General features: G+C 40.9%; 1 protein-coding gene across 6 annotated transcripts in view; it reads left to right on the forward strand.

Moving 5' to 3' along the window:
- LOC134340122 (protein TANC2-like) overlaps positions 1–21,353 on the forward strand; it is an 828,834-nt gene that overhangs the window by 383,985 nt on the left and 423,496 nt on the right. For all 6 annotated transcript variants that reach the window (XM_063036995.1, XM_063036994.1, XM_063036997.1 and 3 more), the window contains one exon: positions 14,119–14,190. In XM_063036995.1, coding sequence (XP_062893065.1) covers positions 14,119–14,190 — 72 coding nt within the window. The remainder of the gene's footprint in view (positions 1–14,118; positions 14,191–21,353) is intronic.

Raw genomic sequence — 21,353 nt, forward strand, 5'->3', positions numbered from 1 at the left:
ATGGCTTGTCATATGAAGAGTGATGGCTCTGGGCCTGTATTCACTAGAATTCAGAAGAATGAGGGGTGACCTAATTGAAACCTATCAAATGGTGAGGAAGCTCAATAGAGTGGATGTGGAGAGGATGCTTCCTATAGTGGGGGAGTCTAAGACCAGTGACATAGTCTCAGAATAGAGGGGTGTCCTTTTAGAATGGAGTTGAGGAGGAATTTCTTTAGTAGTGAATCTGTGAATTCTTTGCCACAGGCAGCTGTGTTTTTGTGCATATTTAAGGCCAAGTTTTTATGTATATTTAAGGCAGAGGTTGATAGAATCTTGATTGGTCAGGGCATGAATGGATACGGGGAGAAGGCAGGGGATTGGTGCTGAGAAGAAAATTGGATCAGGATCAGCCATGATGGAAAGTGGAGCAAACAAAAGGCCTAATTCTGCTCCTGTATCTTATGGTCTTATGGATCTGGAGGCTCTCCATTTTGTTTACATTGGTGAAGTGGTGGTGGGGGGGGTGGTCTCTGGCTCGAACTCGGAAACATCAACCAAGAATATTTCAATTTTCAGGGCACAAATCTGAGCAGCCTATCAACACTTCTGCTGAATGGAACCATAAGTTAAATCATATTGGTAACTCCAAAATATGTATGTGAAAATTTTGTGCATTTAAAATTGCTTTCCTCACAATTTTCTGGCCTATAACATTTATGCTTGTGAAAGACAAGTGGACTTTTAACTTGTGTGCAATGGAAATACCATGGCTTGAAGAGCAAAAAGCATTTAACAAGATGTGTTTATGAAAAGCAGAAGACGCAAAATTGTTGTGAAGGTTTCATCTGGTAGTATTGGCAGAGGCTAAGTGAACCTTGCCTATCTAAATGTGTCTCAAGCAACATTGTATTGCTCCTTTGATGCTGCATATATTGTCATCTTCTACTGCCATCTTATTTGTGGAATCTGTGTCTTCTGCTACCTTTTTATTGAACTATGCTGTGCAATGTTGTGGTGAGCCCGGAAAGCCACTGCCATTTTGATATTGTTGTGCATTTTTAAAGTTACTTGTGGAAGGATCAAAGTATCCAAAGCACATTTTTGACATTCCAATGGACTGCTTGCAGAATGATATTTCTGATGAACAGATGACTTTTTTTGATATCTCTTCTGAACTTCGTTCTTTGAGTTCCTTAGAAGAATAATTGCCTTGTGGATAGTGCTTGTCCTCAACAACCTGCCTCCTGGAATTTGCTTGGAGGACTAAATATATCAGGAAGTGTTGCCAGTGTAACTTGGTACCCCTAGAGAAAGATTTGCTTGTTAACTATTCTATGTAAGTAGGTTTGAATGTCCTTATAAACACAGTGCAATCAGTGATCCTCAGACTTGTAGAATACTTGTCAGAAATGCATAATTAAGTAATCACTGATTCTGGCTAGTCGTGTCAGTAAAATTTTCATTTTAGTGCTAGCAAACAAGGGTGTTGTTTCTGGTCCATTTATGTCCAGTAATCCAAGTAAGTATTGCCAAAGCTGTCTACCTTTGCTCATCAGCAAAGTGATACGACGATATTACTGACAGTGCCATCAACTGACACTTGTCAGTAATCTGCTTTCTGACGCATAATTTGTGTTTAGCCAGCGCCACTTCATTTCAGATAAGATTATCAACTACAGAATTCCCATCTAATGCTTCATTGTTCCTGTAATAGTTTCTCTTGTGAGTTTTAAAGAGCTTTTGAATGCTGTGTACCTAGAAATAAATTTAATATACCTAAACCACATCTTGCGTCTTACTAGCTGTTTCTTCATTGTTGACTAATACTTTTGGGTTAAATCCAAAAACATGGTGGGATTGCATAAAGTTTCTGATCTTCTAACCTTTAATGGGGCTTTTACTTTCTTCTCTCCCCCCTCCCCCGTACACCTTAAAATTCATTCTCCATCCCTTTGTCTGTTTCTCTGTCTGCATACTTCCACTGCTTTTCTGCACTCTGGTGTCCCCTATACAGTTTTCACACCTTTTTTTTGGATCTCAGTACTTTCTTTGATAGCACTTTACTTATGCGCTGCATTTCATCTCATTTCTGTTTCTACTTGTCCTCTCTAAGTCTCTCTCCTCACAACATTATTTTTCTATTCTGAATTGGCAATGACCAAACACTATTTTAACGAAGTGCGTACTTTTAATATATGAGGAGAAAAGCAGCTGGAACCTTCCACTGAATTTTTTTTTCCAATTTGTAACTACATTAATAATTTTATCTATTGTGTGCTGCACAGCTTGTTGCACATGGCAATCTGGAAATATTTCTCTTGCACCCAGTCTTAATTTTCTGGTTCACTGGTCAAACTGACTAGTTCTGGGAGGACTCAACTTATATAATCAAGGTATATAAAGGAAATGATTTAAAACGGTTAAGAAGTTTTGGGGGTGCCTTTGAATGACTGTGTGTATGTATGTCAATTCCCAATTATGATGTGGTCAATTGACTTCAAGTTCATTTATTGTCATCTGACTCTGTGTGTGTGTGTGTGTGTGTGTGTGTGTGTGTGTATATATATATATACATATACACACACACACACACACACACACACACACAAAAAACCAAATGAAACAACACTCCTTCAGACCATAGTGCACCAAAAACTTGTATCACTCACTGCACATAAAACAGAATATTGCCACAGATATGTTAATAAAATATAATTCAAAATGCACAGGTAAACAGTAAACAGGTCGCTATCCTAGTGATGAGATCTTGGTGTGGCAGAGTATTCATTAGTCTGACAACCTGAGGGATGAAGCTGTTACCCAATCTGGCGGTCCTAGTCCTGATGCTTCTGTATCTCCTTCCTGATGATTGTGGGATGAGTGGTAGTAGAATGTCACAGCTGGAAGTGAAGCTCTGCTGTCCCCTATGTCGCAGGATTTAACCTTGTAAGAGATTACACCCTGCCACAGCTGTCAAGCATCCCTCATTGAATCCAATCTTGTCCGGAATCTCCACTTCACCCGAGAGATGGCTTTCCGGAGATCATATCTGCACCTCTTGAAGCATTCTTGATCTGCTGTCCCTTACGTCGCAAGATTTAACCTTGTAGGAGGTGATGGCATCCAAACCCTGCCACAGCTGTCAAGCATCCCTCGTTGATCCCAATCTCGTCCTGAATCTCCTCTTCACCCGAGAGATGGCTTTCTGGAGATCATACCTGCACCTCTTGTAGCATTCTTGATCTCCAGACTTGAATGCCTCTGATCTGGTTCTCAGCAGGTTCTGGATTTCATTGTTCATCTGGGGCTTCTGATTTTGGGTAAGCCCTGAACGAATTTATGGGGACATACTCATCTACAGCTGTTTTAATAAAGTTTGTTATGACCATGTTGTGGTCATTCAGATCCTCAGATGAGTGCTTGAACACGGCCCATTCCACTGACTCAAGCCAATCCTGTAACCATTCCTTTGCTTCCCGCAACCACCTCTTAGTTGTCTTAAATCTCTGTAGCCTTGCTTCATAGGTTCTGTGTGCAGGTGGTCTGAATACAGCCAAATGATCGGACTTGCCAAAATGCAGCCTCAGGAAGGAACGATAGGCATTCCTTATCATAGTGTAGCAGTGGTCTAGTACAGGGGTCCCCAACCTTTATTGCACCGCAGATAGGTTTAATATTGACAATATTCTTGCGGACTGGCCGACGGGGGGCCGGGGGGGTGATGTTCAAGTTCAACAATGCGTGACAGGGAATGAAGAAAGGTGCCGCTGACTCATATTGTTTCATATTGCCAAATCATATCGTTTCCTCGCGGCCCGATAGCACATGCTTTGTGGCCCGGTGGTTGGGGACCACTGGTCTAGTGTGTTGGGACCTCTGGTGCAGCAGGTTATGTACTGGCAATAATTGGGCAGGGTTTTCTTCCTGGTTAAAGTCACTGACTATAACTTGAAATGCATTGGGATGGGCTGTTTCTCGCCTGCAGGCGACATTGTGCAGTTTTGCGAGTGCTTGCTTATAATCGGCTGCTGGTGGTATATAAACTGCAGTCAGGATCACGGATGAGAACTCCCAAAGATAGAATGGTCTAAATTTCATCAATAGGTGTTCTAAGTCTGGGAAACAAGAGGTTGACATAACCCCCATGTCCAAACACCAAAGAGAATTGACTAAAAAACACATGCCACCACCTTTTTCCTTACCGGAGTTCGCGGTTCAGTCCATTCTTAAAATTGTAAAATTTTCTGGGAAGATGGCTGCACCCGGCATGTTTGCTGTTAGCCAAGTCTCAATACAACAAACAATTGAGATCTGCCTCATCTGCCTCTGATACAGCAGCCTTGCCCTGAGATCATCAGTCTTATTTTCCAGGGACTGCACATTCACCAACAAAGTGCTAGGTAAAGAAGGCCTCATCTCTCTGGGTTTCAGCCTGGTTTGAATTCCACTTCTCCTGTATCTCCGGCCATGGCATTGACCCTTAAAGGCACTGGAACATCTGCTTCGCATTTGATCGTCAATTGTGAGATCTGAAGATCATTGATGTAATTTTATAATCCATTGTTAAGAGGAAATTTACATGCTGCAGATTGCGGTGAAAGTAATTCAAACAAAGTAACTTAAGAGGAAAACTGGAACAGTTTCCTGCAGCCTGCAGAGAGTCGCCGATGTACACCGGCGCCATTATTAGATTGTTTACAATATTAATACTGCATTATCTAAAACAAGCTTTCAATTGCATAGTGTACCATTGTCAAGACCCCATAATATATCATCATCGAGTTCTCTCCCAGCCAGAAGTTGTATGTTTTAATTAGCTGTTTGTAATTATGCTAATGAGATGAAAGGTGCTTCTACTTTCTTCGGGAGATTTGGCATGGTGCTAAATTTTCTACAAGCTTCTACAGATACACTATTGAAAGCATCCTGACTGGATGCATTATGGCCTGGTACAGTAATTTCAACACACAGGGTCTCTAGGGGCTGTGGAGAGTAGCGGATGCAGCTCTTTCCATCATAGGCACTGTATTGGCAGCATCAACAGGAAGGCAGCATCTTACATCAAGGATCCCCGCTGTCTGGGTCCTGCCCTGTTCTCACTGTTACTCCCAGGCAGAAGGTTTGGAAGCCTGAAGTCCTACATGAGATTTGGGAGCAGTTACTACAACAGTTTCTTGAACGGATCTTCACAACCCTATCTCAGCAATAGATCACTATGGACCACCTCTTGCACTACCATTGACTTTTCACTTTGTTGTATAAGTTTATGTATGTTGATATTCTGTTTGTTGCCTGTGTTGGTCTATGTGCCTGTGATACTGTTGCAAGCGAGTTTTTCATTGTACCTGTGCCTCACTGTACTTGTGCAAATGGCAATAAACTTGACTTGATCTGATGAAGAAAGCTGGCCAATGAAAGTATGTTAAAAAAAAATGATGTTTCAAAGCACTGCAGGCTGAAGGGAACTTAAATTGAAGAAGCATCTGAGGAATTGAAGATAAATTGTCAGTTTTCTTAATGATTGTTAATTGCTAACTAATATACTAATAAAGAAGCACTTTTTGTCTATTGGTATCTTGTAAATGAATTATCAATACAAAATTTAAATAGCAATGATTATGAAAATTGAACAATGATCTGATTGATTTTCTGTATTTGCCATTAGAGTCTTGTGGCAATAAAAATAAGGGTGATGATGTAATGCAGATTCAGATAAGGCTGACGTGCCAAAGCTGAGAAAAAGTTCTCCATCGAATCAGGATGAAAATTACAACAGAGGAGTGGAGAAAACAAACAATTTCTATTTCAGAAATAATCCTATTACTGTTAGAGTACTGCAAGTTGTTTTTCCTTATATCTGGTTTATGTTTTAAGCATCATTGAAAATAAATTAAATTGAAATAGGAGGGAAGTTGAAGTTGTACCATTTTTAAAATATAGTTAATATTGCAAGATCCATTTTTCTTCATTGAGAAGGATGCCTTCTCAGTCAAAATTTTATAATTGAACGTCATTTTGTGGTTTTTTACTTATTTAGCACATTCTCTGTTCCTGCATAAGCAAGTTGAAAGCATAATTATTTCAAAATGGAATTTTCTAAATACAATTTCAAAACAGCCTTAATGAAATATTTAAAAATCATTTTCATTTTAAAATGTTGATTATGATAGAATGAAAATGTGTGATAGCCATGAACAAAACAAAAAATACATTTTGCAAATTGAAAGTGTTCTGGAGGGAATGGTGTAGCCTTGGTAACCAACTACATTTAATAAGATTCTTCATTCTGAGTACTGTTCGAAGTTTTGGAAATGTGCTGTTGATCTAAAATAATGAACGATTTATAATCTGTCACTTGTGTGCTGTAGAAGATATACAATCCAAAGAGTATTCCAAAAATGCTAAACTCTAAATAAGATCAGTATTGAGAGATACAGATTTTTTTCCCCATTCCTGAGAAAACTTTGTTTCTGTTCAAAGAAATTTTTCAGTGACGTTTTCAACAATTACAGAAAACAGCATTCTATGTTATGAGGATTCCCACAAGATCCTGTAATCACTGATGAATATGCTTTTGAGAAAAATCATTTGCAAAATTGGATAATGAGTTATTTTAATCATTTATATTCATCTTGGCCTTTAGTATCTCTCACAGTACATATATTTGATGAGCTTAGTAGATATGTACTTATAGTTTCATTTCTAAATTAAATTGATATTCTGTCTTAACCAAAGTTCAAAAGAAGCAGTCTGGTGTGGGGTTTGATTCAAGCAATACAATCTGATAGTGTCTCCACTTCTGATTGATGGAGCTGTGTGAGAACAAGAAATAAGAGTGGGTAGATGGTGAATAACATAATGTTAGTTGTGGCTCAGAGGTAGCAAAATTGTCTCCAAGTCAAAAGGTCTTGGGTTCAAACTTGAGCACTTAGACCAGAGATACATCTTTCAGAGAGTTTTTAAACTGGGGCATCATCTGTACGTCAGGGGATGTAAAAAGAAAACTCCTTGGCACCACTTAAAGAAAACCAGTGCTGTTCCTCAGGTGTACAGCCACATTTAACCCTCAAGCAGCACTTGAACAGTGTAATCTTGTTGAATTGATGGCTTTGTGGCTAATTTTGCGGATGATACCAAGGTAGGTGGAGGGGCAGGTAGAGTTGAGGGAGCAGGGAGTCTGTTGGCTGTTGGGATATTGAGTGAGGAGAAGGGAAGGGGTATGATGGGGGCTTGAATGGGGAAATGGAAAAATAGAGAAGAGGAGTGGAGAGAAATTACTGAAAGTTACAGAAATCGATGTTAATGTCATCGGGTTGGAAACTACCCAGATGGAACATGAGGTGTTGCTCCTCCAACCTGAGAGTGGCTTCATCGTGGCAGTAGAGGAGACCACGGACCGACATGTTGGAATGGGAATTGGAAGTAGAATTAAAATGGGTGCTAACTCACACCTATTGTGGGGGACGGAGCAAAGGTGCTTGATGTACACTATACTTTGTTCATACCCTGTACAACATACAAACAATGCATAGGAGAGAGGGTGGTCTCTGATGGCTTCACATTGGATGGGGGAGTACACTATCTGTTAAGATCAACTGTCACAACATAAACAATGTTTTAAAGCTGTGATCATTTTGATTTTTGAAGACTTCACCTTGGCAACAGGTATAAGGAGTATATTTGAAATTTCTTTAGTTTCCATTTTGGTCTTGAAAGTTCTCCCAACAATGTGAAAAATAAATTATAATCACACTGTGCAAGAGAAATTAATAACTTATCTGAATATTTAAATTAATTATGCTTTGCTCCTTCATTTGCATCAGGAGACTTGCAGCCTGCCCTCATGAATCACTAATTTTTCAGCTGGGAATTAAACACTTTTTAGTGGCAGTTTTGAAATAAGTTAACACTAACCTACTAGAAGCAAACATTTACAAGGAGATGCAGGCTGTCTCAGCATAACAAATGGGTTCCATTTCCACAGATGACCATCATTTGATTTTGTTCACAAGTAGAATAATACTTTCAATGGTAGCTATACCTCCATGGTAAACAGTCAATGTTTTGGGCCGAGACCTTTCATCAGGACGGGAGAAAAAAGATGGGAAGTTAGAGTAAGAAAATGGCAGGGTGGGGTGGGGTGGGGGGGAGGTAGAGAAGGAAACACAAGGGAGTAGGTGATAGGTGAAACCGGGAGGCGCAGGGGTGAAATAAAGAGCTGGGAAGTTGATTGGTGGAAGAGATAAAGGGCTGGAGAAGGGAAAATCTGATAGGAGAGGACAGATGGCCATAGAAGAAAGTGAAGCGGGTGGAGCACCAGAAGGAGGTGATGGGCAGGAAAGGAGATAAGCTGAGAGAGGGAAATGGGAATGGGGAAAGAGCAATTACCAGAAGTTTGAGGAATTGATGTTCATGTCATCAGGTTGGAGGCTACCCAGACAGAATATAATATGTTGCTCCTCCATCCTGGGTGTGGCCTCATCGCGGCAGTAGAGGAGGCCATGGACTGACATGTCGGAATGGTAATAGGAAATAGAATTAAAATGGGTGGCCACTTTGAGTTCCCCATCTTGTGGTCTTAAATCATGTTTCATGAATCTGGTTGAGTTTTTTTTCAAAGAGGGGTCCTAAAGGATTGATGAGGACAGGACAATGGGCATTGTTTATGTGAACTTTATCACGACTTTTTACAGGGGTCCTGCATGGTAGGCTAATCCAGTAGGTTGGAACACATGGGATCCAGTGTTAGCGCTAGCCAATTAGATATAAAATAGGCTTGGTTGTAGGAGGCAGAGAGAGGGTCATGCTGGAGAATTGTTTTTCAGATTGGAGTCCTGTGACCAGTACTGTGCCGCAGGAATCCGTACTGGGTCATCTGTTGTTTGTCATTCATATTAATGACTTAGATGAGAATGTAGGTGGAAATATTAGTGAATTTGCAGTTGACACAAAAAATCTGTTTTAAATTGCCAACACCTTGATTTGATGTCAATACACACAAACTGCTGGGAGAACTCAGCAGGTCATGGATCATTAATGGAGAGGAGTAAAGAGTCGACGTTTGGGCTGAGACTCTTCATCAGGACTGGTATCAATGTTCTATCGTGAACATTTGTAACTCTCAGATTCTTGTACATAAATACTACAATTCCAAAAGAAAGTAGTACATTTATAATTCCACCTGTTGCCTTTGAAATGTTATATTTCTCCTTTTCTGCCCATAATACAGTCCCTTGTCTAAGACCTTTGCCCTATCGGCAAAAAAAACTTAACTTTGAGGTATAATTCCGGGAGGAGAAGATGGCAGCGCGCTGTGTGTGCGCAGCTCTCTGGTGAAAAATGATGTTGTATCTGTTAAATAGGGGCCGTGGACAATTCTGATTTGATGGAGAATGGACGTGAAAGCACAGAGGAACATCTGGAGAAATTTCTGAAACGCCCGTCCGCTGCTGTCGTTACTGCGTGGTCGGGAATCTTTTGGAGGGTAGGCCTCAAAATCCCCGGCCTTGCCTGCTTTTGGCGACCGAGAAGGAGGTCGAATCGTTCGGCAGAGATGCCGCTCAGTACACTGTGTCGGAGAGCTGATCAGAGCTCGAAGTTTTCGGATGACTCAGAGTCGGATTGTGGTCGGCATGGCAGGAAGAGTTTTTCTTCCTTCTCCCGTCTGCGTGAGATGTGGGACATTTGAGAAACTTTGAACTTTACTGTGCTCACAGACTTTCTTCATCAAGTTATAGTATTGCTACACTGTTTGTAACTATATGTATAATTATGTGGTTTTGTCAGTTTTTTTCAGTCTTGATTTGTCCTGTGTTTTGTGATATCACACAGGAGGAAATAATGTATCGTTTCTTAATGCATGCATTACTAAATGACAATAAAAGGGGAGTACGTGTCTTCATAATCTAATTGTTGTTCACATTTTTTAGTGTGGCAGTTTTTTAGGTGAACTTTTTGTTTGTGTTATTTTGGAGGGAAAGTTTGAAAATTACCAGACTAGTTCTTACTTAGTTAAAGGATGAAGCCTGAAGGATGTACTATTCACAACTAAGCCTCAAGTCATCAAACCACATTTTAAAGCAAAATGTTCACAGAATGTGGATGTTGTTGTCAATACCAGGATTTATTGTCCATCTCTAATTGCTTCTGAACTGAGGAGGCAATGAACAATGAATCACACTGACTTAGTCAGACAACTATAAGTATGACTTTGGTAAGGATTGCACATTTCCTTCACAAAAGCAGTGAAGACTGATCTTGAAGCACACATTTCTTACAGGGCTTGACATGATAGCAAGGGGTATTCCCTGGCTGGGGAACTACAGTAGGTGTTATGAAGTCAAAATATGGGGCTGGTCATTTGAGACTGGGATGAGAAGAAATCTCTACACAGTGGGTAGTGAATCTTTGGGATTCTGTTTCTATGAGTCTGTGTTGGATTGGTCACTGATTATATTATAGATGGAGATCAATGCATTTTTTGGATATTAAGTGAATTGAATACCATTTGGAATAGTACAGAAAAATGGCACCAAGGTAAACAATCAGTTATTGAACAGAAGATCAGGCATTGAGTATCCTTTTTGTTTTACTCTCTTAAGTACTAATGAATTTTCACCATAATTATACTTTATGTTATATAAAAAAAAGGTCCAGAATTGTGAAATTTGTTGAACTCAAGTTCCCCATCTGCCATGATTGGGTTCACGTTCATTTCTCTGAAGCACAAATCAGAATTTAGACTTCTGTTACAATGTTATCTTGTACTTATGTAATTTGATAAATACATTGCAAAAATTGTTTCTAAAAGCGATAGTGAATTTTTTGAAGAGAGCATATAATCCCCAAATATGATACTAATCTGAGTCATTCTGGAATAATTGGCCAAATGTATAGACACTGTAGGGAACGTTGATTCAGTTGAGAAAGTGCTTGGTTAATAGGCATCCACGGCAGTATCTTGAAAGATGCATTGAAACTTTAGCCTGGAAGCACCAAAGATGACAAAGACTATTAATGGATGTAAGTCATCTATAAGACTGTAAGATATAGGAACAGAAGTAGGCTATTCGGCCTATTGAGCCTGCTCCGCTATTCAATCATGGGCTGATCCAATTCTTCCAGTCATCCCCACTCCCCTGCCTTCACCCTATACCCTTTGATGCCCTGGCTAATCAAGAACCTGTCTATCTCTCCCTTAAATGCTCCCAATGACTTGGCCTCATCAGTTTCTCGTGGCAACAAATTCCACAGATTTACCACCCTCTGACTAAAGTAATTTCTCCGTATCTCTGTTCTAAGTGGACATCCTTCAATCCTGAAGTCGTGCTCTCTTGTCCTAGACTCCCCTTATCACGGGAAATTACTTTGCCATATCTAATCTGTTCAGGCCTTTTAACATTCGAAATGTTTCTATAAGATCCCCCCTCATTCTCCTGAACTCCAGGGAATACAGCCCAAGAGCTGCCAGACGTTCTTCATATGGTAACCCTTTCATTCCTGGAATCATTTTTGGGAATCTTCTGTGAACTCTCTCCAATGTCAGTATATCCTTTCTAAAATAGGGAGCCCAAAACTGCACACAATACTCCAAGTGTGGTCTCACGAGTGCCTTCTAGAGCCTCAACATCACATCCCTGCCCTTATTTTCTATACCTCTAGAAATGAATGCCAACATTGCATTCTCCTTCTTCACCACCGACTCAACCTGGAGGTTAACCTTTAGGGTATCCTGCACAAGTACTTCCAAGTCCCTTTGCATCTCTGCATTTTGAATTCTCTCCCCATCTAAATAATAGTCTACTCATTTATTTCTTCCACCAAAGTGCATGACCATACACTTTCCAGCTTTTTATTTCATTAGATTAGATTAGATTCAACTTTATTGTCATTGTGCCGAGTACAGATACAAAGCCAATGAAATGCAGTTAGCATCTGACCAGAAATGCAAAGAATAGTGTTAGTTACAAAATAACTGTGAATAAAAAGTAAGTGCTACAGCACACAAATAATAAAAGTACTGAGACAGTACAATATGGGTGCAATACTGCTTAGCGCTGTGATGTGAGGTTCAGTAGGGTCACAGCCTCAGGGAAGAAGCTCTTCCTGTGCCTGCTGGTGCAGGAGCGGAAGCTCCTGTAGCGCCTACTGGATGGGAGGAGAGTAAGAAGTCCATGGTTAGGGTGAGGTGCATCCTTGATAATGCTTTTTGCCCTGCCCAGGCAGCGTTTATGGTAGATGTTCTCAATGGTGGGCAATTGGGTGCCGATAATCCGCTGGGCAGTTTTCACCACACGCTGGAGTGTTTTGTGGTCCAATACAGGACAATTGCCATACCACACTGAGATGCAGTTTGTGAGTATTCTCTCAATGGCACAGCGGTAAAAGTCTGTCAGTATCCTGGGACAGAGGTGAGCTTTCTTGATGCTCTGCAGGAAATAAAGGCACTGTTGCGCCTTTTTCATCAGGATGGAGGAGTTCAGGGACCAGGTGAGATCCTCGGAAATGTGGACACCAAGGAATTTTAAGCTTGATACACGCTCCACTACAGCTCTGTTGATGTAGATGGGGACGTGAGTGTGGCTCCTAGCATGCCTGAAGTCCACAATGATCTCCTTGGTCTTCTGGGTGTTAAGGGCCAGGTTGTTGTCGGCACACCATGTGGCTAGGTGCTGGACCTCGTCCCTGTAGGCCGTCTTGTCATCCCCTCTGATCAGGCCAACCACCGTGGTGTCGTCTGTGAACGGCACTTCTTTGCCCATTCCCCTAAACTCTCTAAGTGTCTCTGCAGGCTCTCTGTTCCCTCAACACTACCCGTTCCTCCATCTATCTTTGTATCATCGGCAAATTTAGCCACAAATCCATTAATCCCATAGTCCAAATCATTGACATACATCGTAAAAATCAGTGGTCCCAACACCGACCCCTGTGGAACTCCACTGGTAACCAGCAGCCAGCCAGATAGGATCCCTTTATTCCCACTCTCTGTTTTCTGCCAATCAGCCAATGCTCCACCCATGCTAGTAACTTCTCTGTAATTCCATGGGATCTTATCTTGCTAAGCAGCCTCATGTGTGGCACCTTGTCAAAGGCCTTATGAAAATTCAAGTACACCACATCTCCTTTGTCTGCCTTGCTTGTAATTTCCTCAAAAAATTGCAGTAGGATAGTCAAGCAGGATTTTCCTTTCAGGAAACCATGCTGGCTTTGACCTATCTTATCTTGTGCCTCCAGGTACTGTCTTCTCATCCCTAACAATCGATTCCAACAACTTTCCAACCACTGATGCCAGGCTAACAGGTCTATAGTTTCCTTTCTGCTGCCTCCCACCCTTTGTAAATAGTGGAGTAACATTTGCAATTTTCCATTCATCTGAAAATCATAAGAAAATACAGTAATGGCTGAGAACAGCGATAGGAAGCAGATAAGAATAGACCGGGCATTAGGAGCACAGTACATTAGAAAACTAAATCAGAATCAGATTTAATAGCATTGGCATTTGCCTAAATTGTCTCGTACCTGTTGTTATGTGAATATGCCAAGAGCTTATGTATGGGGCCAACTGAGGCCTCAGCTAACTACCTGGCTACCAACCTCACCAAAAATGGTCATAGTGACATCCATTGAGGTGTCAGTCACATATTACTGACATTGTATCCAAAGTGTATAAAACACAATATATTTTGACTCTTTGGCAGACACCTGCCTGATGATGCCTGTGTGTATGCTTGTACTATATTGGCATTGAATTAAGCATTTTACGTATACTGCTCCAGTCTAATCACCGGTTAAAATGAACATTGAACATGTTAAGATGATTAATTGTACCCCAAGGTAGAACTGTTCTTTAAGCAAGCAATGTGAAATGTGTGTATAATGACAATTTTAAAGAAAATTTGGTGCTTAATGGATTGAAGACTTCTTGAACACTGGTGACATGTTTTTTAGTGCACACCTTAATCTCAATTATGCGTACCGATTCAGATAACTAATTCTAATTATGAAAACTAATTAACTGTATAAATAGTTGGCATTTGAATTAAGTATCTGGATCTTAGTCCTTATTGATACTTTTTAACTTGATTGCAGTACACACCAAAGCTTTTTTCTGCACTGACATCCTACTATCTTTTTTAGACAGTGGGAATGAAGAACAATCAGATCGGAGGCAGACAAACATAGATTGTCGTCAAAACAGGTTTGGACAAGGTAGGAAACTTGCATTAAAATAAAGTTACTTTGCAAAGAGCAGAGCCAGAAACGAAGTGCCAAATAGAGAAGATGATTGAGATGACCATTGAGGAAGACTGTGAGAAGAGCTCAAGCAACCTAATCATGAATGCTATCCAGAAATCTTTGGCAGATGCAGATGCGAAAGGTTTACAGTGCCAGTGACCTGTGCTCAATTTCTGCTACTGTCTGTAAGGAGTTTGTACATTCTCCCCGTTACCATAGTGGTTTCCTCCAGGTGTTCCGGTTTCTTCCCACAGTCCAAAGATGTACCAGTTAGTAGGTTAATTGGTCATTGTAAATCACCCTGTGATTAGGCTAGGCTTAAATCGGAGGTTGCTGAGCAGCTTGGCTCAAAGGGCCAGAAGGGCCTAATCTGTGCTTCATCTCAATAAATAAATAAATATTTAAAATGAGTGAACAAAAAAAAATCTTTTTAAAAAATAAGGCTAAAAGTCAATCTCAGTATATCCACATTTTTAAATGTAAACTCAAACTCGTGTGTTAATTCTTTCCATATGTTTCCACATGTAACTGAAATTTTACAAAAGAAAATCCAAACTGGCTTTTATGGCTGTCCTTTGGGCCAGGGCTAGTGCCTTACCTTCGTGCTTGGCACTCTCAGACTGTTGAGTGTGGCTTAGTACTCAATTTGTGTTAGCACTGCCCATTGAGGGGAGGTGGGACAGTGTCAGGTCATGTCCTTGGGGGATGGGGGGGAATGCACACCCCTCCCCCCCTTTCATCAGACTATTCCTCCTCCTCTCTGCTTTTCTGCAGAATTGAATGCAAATGGTGTGAGTTTTGCTGCTACTGGGCCTGAGGGACGTCAGGAATGCCTATTAGAGAGAGAGAGAGAGGAGATTTTTAAGGAGGTAGTGAGAGTGGAGTTAGTTAAGGAGGGAGTAAAAGAATGTGAGAAGTGTTGTGGGAAATAATATGAATGAAATGACGGATTTGGAGACAGGCTGACTTGAGAGGGAAGTGGAGGTGAATGAACTCTGCCATCTTGTAACAATGTGAGCTGTTCACCTTGTTCTTCATTACATTTTCTTTGTAGTATTTAATCCAAAATCCAAAACAAAGAACTAATTCCATTGTATTAGTTTAACAGCAAGCGTTACCAAGCTATTTGAAAGGTGCCGTATAGTCAATCACTAACATCAAGGCCAGGAATTGGAGAAATTCAGCCATTTGAAGGTTTTTAAATACCAATTAAGTTCAGAACTCCAGGACCATACAAGGATTTGAATTTAGAGATTTCGAATAATATTGTTTGTGGTCATTAAGACGAAGTATTTTTCTTTGGGCCATTTCAAATGTGGCTATTCTGTTATTGTTTAACTTGTGTAAATAAAATCATGACTCCCTTTAATTGTTAATTAATCATAATTAATTTCTTTTAAATGTTCGACAGTCCTAGTAAAAATATTACATTTAAGAAATGAAATATTTTAAAATAATGAAAACATTAAAGTAATGCAAATATTATATTAAAAAAGTCATTTTATTCTTAGCAACCAAGCAGCCGAATTGCCTGGTTGATGCAGTTCTAGGTCTAAATGAATGCAGGATCCATGTACAGATTCATTGGTGTAAATGCTGAGTGATTTAAGCAAGTTGTTGGACTCAATGAAGAACTCAGTGGCAGCACTCAGTCTTCACATTGATAGAGCCTTTAAAAAGAGCATTGACTTGTTGTACAAGGAGAGACTAAAACTGAATGTCACATTGTCCCTAAAGATCTCTGCACATATCCTACTTTATTTCCTGAATGAAGTAATAAGTATTAGAGGGATTGAAATAGGACATTTGTCAGTGATTCTAAAAGATGTTATTGGGAAGTTAATCCAAATGTTTGATCTTTCTAACTCATTCTCCACTGTGCCACACATTCCACATGCATTTTCCGACTCACGACATCCTTTCCCCATCCTTTTAGTAAAATATTATTCATACATAATTGGCTTACTCTTCTCTGGCCTTTGTTTCTTCCGTCAAGCCTCATTGTTTGGGTGAGTTGGTTGCTGTGGTTCTGTGGTTTTGCAAATTTTGAATGCAATATCTATCTTATTCATTTTTCAATGAAATTATCAGTGAGGCCTTCAGTTCAACTTCCCAGATGCGCTCAAATACAAGGGTCATCATACTGTTACAAATGTCACTCCACTCGTTAAGAAGGGAGGGAAGCAGAAGAAAGGAAGTTTTAGGCCAGTTAGTCTGACTTCCAATGGCTGGGAAGATGACAGAGTCCATTATTAAGGATGAGATTTCAGGATACTTGGAGGCACAAGATAAAGTAGACCAAAGTCAGCATGGTTTCCTTAAGGGGAAATCCTGCCTGACAAATCTGTTGGAATCCTTTGAGAAAATAACCAACAGGATAAACAAAAGAGAGACAGTGGATGTTGTTTACTTGGATTTTCAGAAGGCCTTTGGCAGGTTGCTGCACATGCAGGTAATGGGAGTAATGTCATTCAGTGCCAAGGGAAAATAGCTGGATATTCTCTTTTTGAATATCATCATTACCTGGCGCAAATATTGGGATATTGTGCAGGTCTCACTGCATTTGGATAGATGGATAGATACTTTTATTGATCCCAAAGGAACTTACAGAGTGTCATAGTAGCATTACAAGTGCACAGATATACAAATATTAGAAGAGAAGTAAGGAAGAATAAAAAAAAAGTTACCTTAAAAATAAGATGTACAAGATTTCCTTAAGGTTGTTATAGCTGGAGGTGGTAATGGGGAGAAGCTCCCACTGCCTGTTAATTGCTTCCAGTGGCACGTGCCTCGGACAAACAAGTCCAGCTCCTGGCCTTCATGTGTGGCTTAGCTACTAAGCCCAGCAGAACCATTTCTACTGACAGGAGAAAGGGCAAAGATGGGTTACTGGCACCTTAAAACCAGTCGCTTCGGGCAGATGGGGCTCATCAGCCATGGTTGGCAGCTCATCTAGGAGAAGGAAAGCTCTGATCTCAAACTTCCTTGTGGCTATACTAACTTCTGGGGAAAGCTTCAGGATTAAACCCCGAGGGAAAAAATCTAGAACTGAAGTCCCTAAGGCAATCCTACATTGAGTTCAATGCTGACTGGCAACTCCTGCAATGCTGCTGGTATCAAACTGTATCGTCTCTGCCATTCCTTTGGATTCATCAAGTGTGTGGAGAGGGGGAGCTTGCTGCATGGGCAACAGCTTGCTCTCCATATCATACTGCCCAGGCTTGCACTTCTAGACAACTAGGACGTAATATCCATGGTCAACTCTGACTGACGGAGGCTTTACATCACAAGATTTACAAGTCAAAGATTACAAGATTTCCAAGTTCACACTGCTAAGTTCATACACTTGGATATGAACTTGCAAATGGTGCTGAACATTATGTGATCATCAGCAAACATCTTATGATTGAAGGAATTCATTGATGAAGCGGCTGAAGATACTTGGGCCTCAGATATTTACCCTGAGGAACTCCTGCAGAGATGTGTCTGGGGTGAATGACCTCCAACCAGCATAATAATCTTTATTTGTGCTAGGTATACAGTAATTTCACTCAGTGGAAGGTTTTCTGTCCTGGTTCCCACTGATTCCAGTTTATCCGGGACTCTTTGATGCCACAATCAAACGTGCTGCCGTGACAACAGACACAAAATGCTGGAGGAACTCAGGAGGCCAGGCAGGATCTATGGAAAAGAGTAAACAGTCGATGTTTCGGGCTGAGACTCTTTGGCAGGACTCTTTATCTGAGCCCACATAGCCAAGATCATAAAGAAGATCAAGGAGTTCTGAAACAGATGGTATGGCCTCCACAGAGCCCTGATTTAAACATCTTCAAGACTGTCTGGGTTTACCTGGAGAGACAGAAGCAAACAAGACACCCAAAGTCTGCGGAAGAACTGTGGTAAGTTCTCCAAGATGCTTGGAACAACCCACCAGCCGATTTTCTTATAAATTGCACGTCAGTGTACCTAAAAGAACTGATGCAGTTTTAAAGACAAAAGGGTGATCACACTAAATATTGATTTAATTTACACACACACACACACACACACACACCGCTGATCACCAACCCCATTTGCAGAAATGCAACCCAAACCTGCAGGGAACCTCCACTGTGTGACTGCAGATACTCATCCATGTAGTGCTCTCCAGCTCTTCTACTGACAAACTGCCTGCCTCCTGTTTGAGCCAAAAATTTCAAATTTTGACTCGTCGGTCAGTTCAGAGCACTTGCTGCCATTGTTCAGCATCCAGTCCTTAGTGTTTTTGTGCAAAGGTGAGTCTCTTGGCTTTGTTTCCACTTTGGAGGTATGGCGTTTTGGCAGCAACTCTTCCATGAAGACCACTTCTGACAAGACTTTTAGAGGGGTGTGCTTGGGTTCCAGTGGTTTCTGTGAGTTCAGAGCTGATATTAGTGCTGGATGACTTCTGATTTAGAAGGTAAGTCAGTTTGATGTATATCTCATCCTGCTGCACTCAGTTTCCATGTCTGACCACTGCATTTCTGGTCCTCAGCCTTGCCTGTTTCTTTGTGCTTCTTCAGGAGAGCTTGGACAGCATATCTTGAAATTCCTGTCTGCTGCGAAACTTCTGCTTGGGAGAGACCTTGCTGTTGCTGGATGACTCCCTCGTGTCTTGTAGCTATGCTCACTCTTGCTATGGTGTAAGAATTGATGATTTGAAGGTTAAACTGTCACATCTACCACGCCCTCACCTTTCAGTTCATTTGTCCTTTGCCCGGTTTGATTCCTTGTACACTTGTTTCTGTTTCATTTAAACAATTTAGTTCATTCAACTCATTATGTCATTGTTGACAGCAGCAAGTAGAGAGCATGTCCTGGATGGAGTGCGTCCCTAATGATGGAGGCTGCTTTCCTGTGGCAGCGCTTCATTGTAGATGTGCTCATTGGAGTTTGTTGGTTTGCATGCTATTACTTCCTATAAGACAAAATCTAACAGCTTAAATGGCAGTGATACTTTACTCCTTGACAAGCTCAATGCTTTTTATGCACATTTTGAAAGTGAGAATATTGTACAGTTGTGTGAATCTGTACAGTATCTGGTGACCTGTGATCTTTGTCCTGGAGGCCAATGTCAGAACATCTTTCAAGCGGGTGAACCTTTGCAGTATGTCAGGCCTTGATGGTATACCTGGCTGTGTACTGAAACCCTGTACCAACCAACTGGAAAGTGTATCAACATCTTTACTTTCTTAGGAGATTAAGGAAGTTCAGATTGTCACCAAAACCACTAACAAACCTCTTCAGCTCAGTTGGGCTCTTAGCTCCCAGTGGAGCATAGGCCATCATTGACCTCCCATCTCCATTGTCCTCTGAAGTTGATGGTCTGGTTGGAGTTCATCAATGCTTCTGTCGTCCATTGCGTCCACTGTACAGGGGATTGGCCTATACAGCTTCACCAGAGCCCTGTTGACCTGTTTTCACCTCTCATGACGGGGACGTAGGGTTGTACTTTGAGAGGCTCACAGACCTCTATAGAAGTTAAAAATGTCTGGTATCCATGGTCTGGTTTGGCAATTTAAATTTGCAGGAACATAAGAAGCTGCAAAGAGTAGTGGATTCTGCCCAATACATCATGAACACTTGCCTTCCCACCATTGTTAGTGTGTACAGGTAGTGTTACCTCAAGAAGGCAAGCAACATCCATCATCAAAGATCCCCACCATCTGGGCAATGCCATATTTTTGCATCTACCATGGGCCTGGCCTGAAGTACCACACTACCAAGTTCAAGAACAGTTACTTCCCTTTCAACCATTTGGTTCTTGAACAAATTGGCAAAGCCCTAATCTCTGCAGTTTAGTAACTCAATGAACACTTTGGGCGTTTTTTGTTATAATTCTGTTGTTTTTTTATAAAAATTGTGTTTAATTTGTGTTTTTTTATATATTTTTCTTATCAATTCTGTTTATATGATGCAATGTGCATCTGACAATGAACTTGACCTTTGACTTTAGCTGGACTGTTCAAGGGCATCTTCAACCTTTCAGTGCCATGTTCTGAGGTTTCTACCTCTTTCAAAAGGGCAGCAATCATACCAGTGCCCAAGAAGAGGAGGGTGAGTTGCCTCAACGACTGTCACTCAGCAGCACTCACATCTCCTGTGATGAAGGACACAGACACACTGCAATTTGCCCACCTCCGCTACAGGTCCACAATAGATGCAAACTCACTGGCTCTCCACTCTACTTTGGAGCACCTAGATATCCGAAAAACATATGTCAGGCTGCTGTTTATTGATTACAGTCTAGCGTTCAACACCATCATCCTCCCAGTTCTGATCATCAGCCTTCAAAACCTGGACCCATGTACCACTTCCTGCAACTGAATTAATTGTGGACTTCAGGAAGGAGAAGTTCGGAGAACACATGCTAGTCCTAATTCCATCAGTGGAAAAAGTGAGCAGCTTCACGTTCCTGTGCATTAACATCTCAGAGGATCTATTATGGGCCAAACACATTGATGCAATCACATAGAAGGCATGCCAGTGGCTCTACTTCATTAGGAATTTGAGGACATTTGGTATGTGGCCAAAGGCTCTTACAAGTTTCTGTAGATGTATGATGAAGAACACTATAACTAGATTTATCACGAGGCTCTAATGCCAAGGATCATGAAAAGCTGCATATGGCTTTAGGCTAAACCAGCTTCATCACGGGTGCAACCCTCTGCACCATTGAGGGCATATTCAAGAGATGGTTGAAGAAGGTCGTGTTCATCACTAAGGACCTTCACTGTCTGAGGCGTGCACTCTTCTCGTTATTACCATTGTGAAGAAGATGTAGGAGCCCAAAGGCCCACATCCACAATGAAGAAAAAGTTCTTCCCCTCTGCCATCAGATTTCTGAATGGTTCATGAACACTATCTTGTTATTCCAATTTTGCACTATTTAATGTTGTAATTTTTATTGGTTTTATGACCTTGCACTGTACTGCTGTGGCAAAACAACAAACCTCATGTTACATAAGTGTAACACTTGGTAAGGTTACACTGCTAATGTAATGGCTTCTCTGTAAAGTTCCACTGCTAAGATAATGGTTTCTCTGTAGCAGCAATGTTTGGTTTATGACTAGAGATAATGGGGCGTATTAGCCAATGAGTAGGATGTTGTTCTTTCA

This window comes from Mobula hypostoma, chromosome X1 (assembly GCF_963921235.1).
Source record: "Mobula hypostoma chromosome X1, sMobHyp1.1, whole genome shotgun sequence".
In the NCBI taxonomy this organism is placed as follows: domain Eukaryota; kingdom Metazoa; phylum Chordata; class Chondrichthyes; order Myliobatiformes; family Myliobatidae; genus Mobula; species Mobula hypostoma.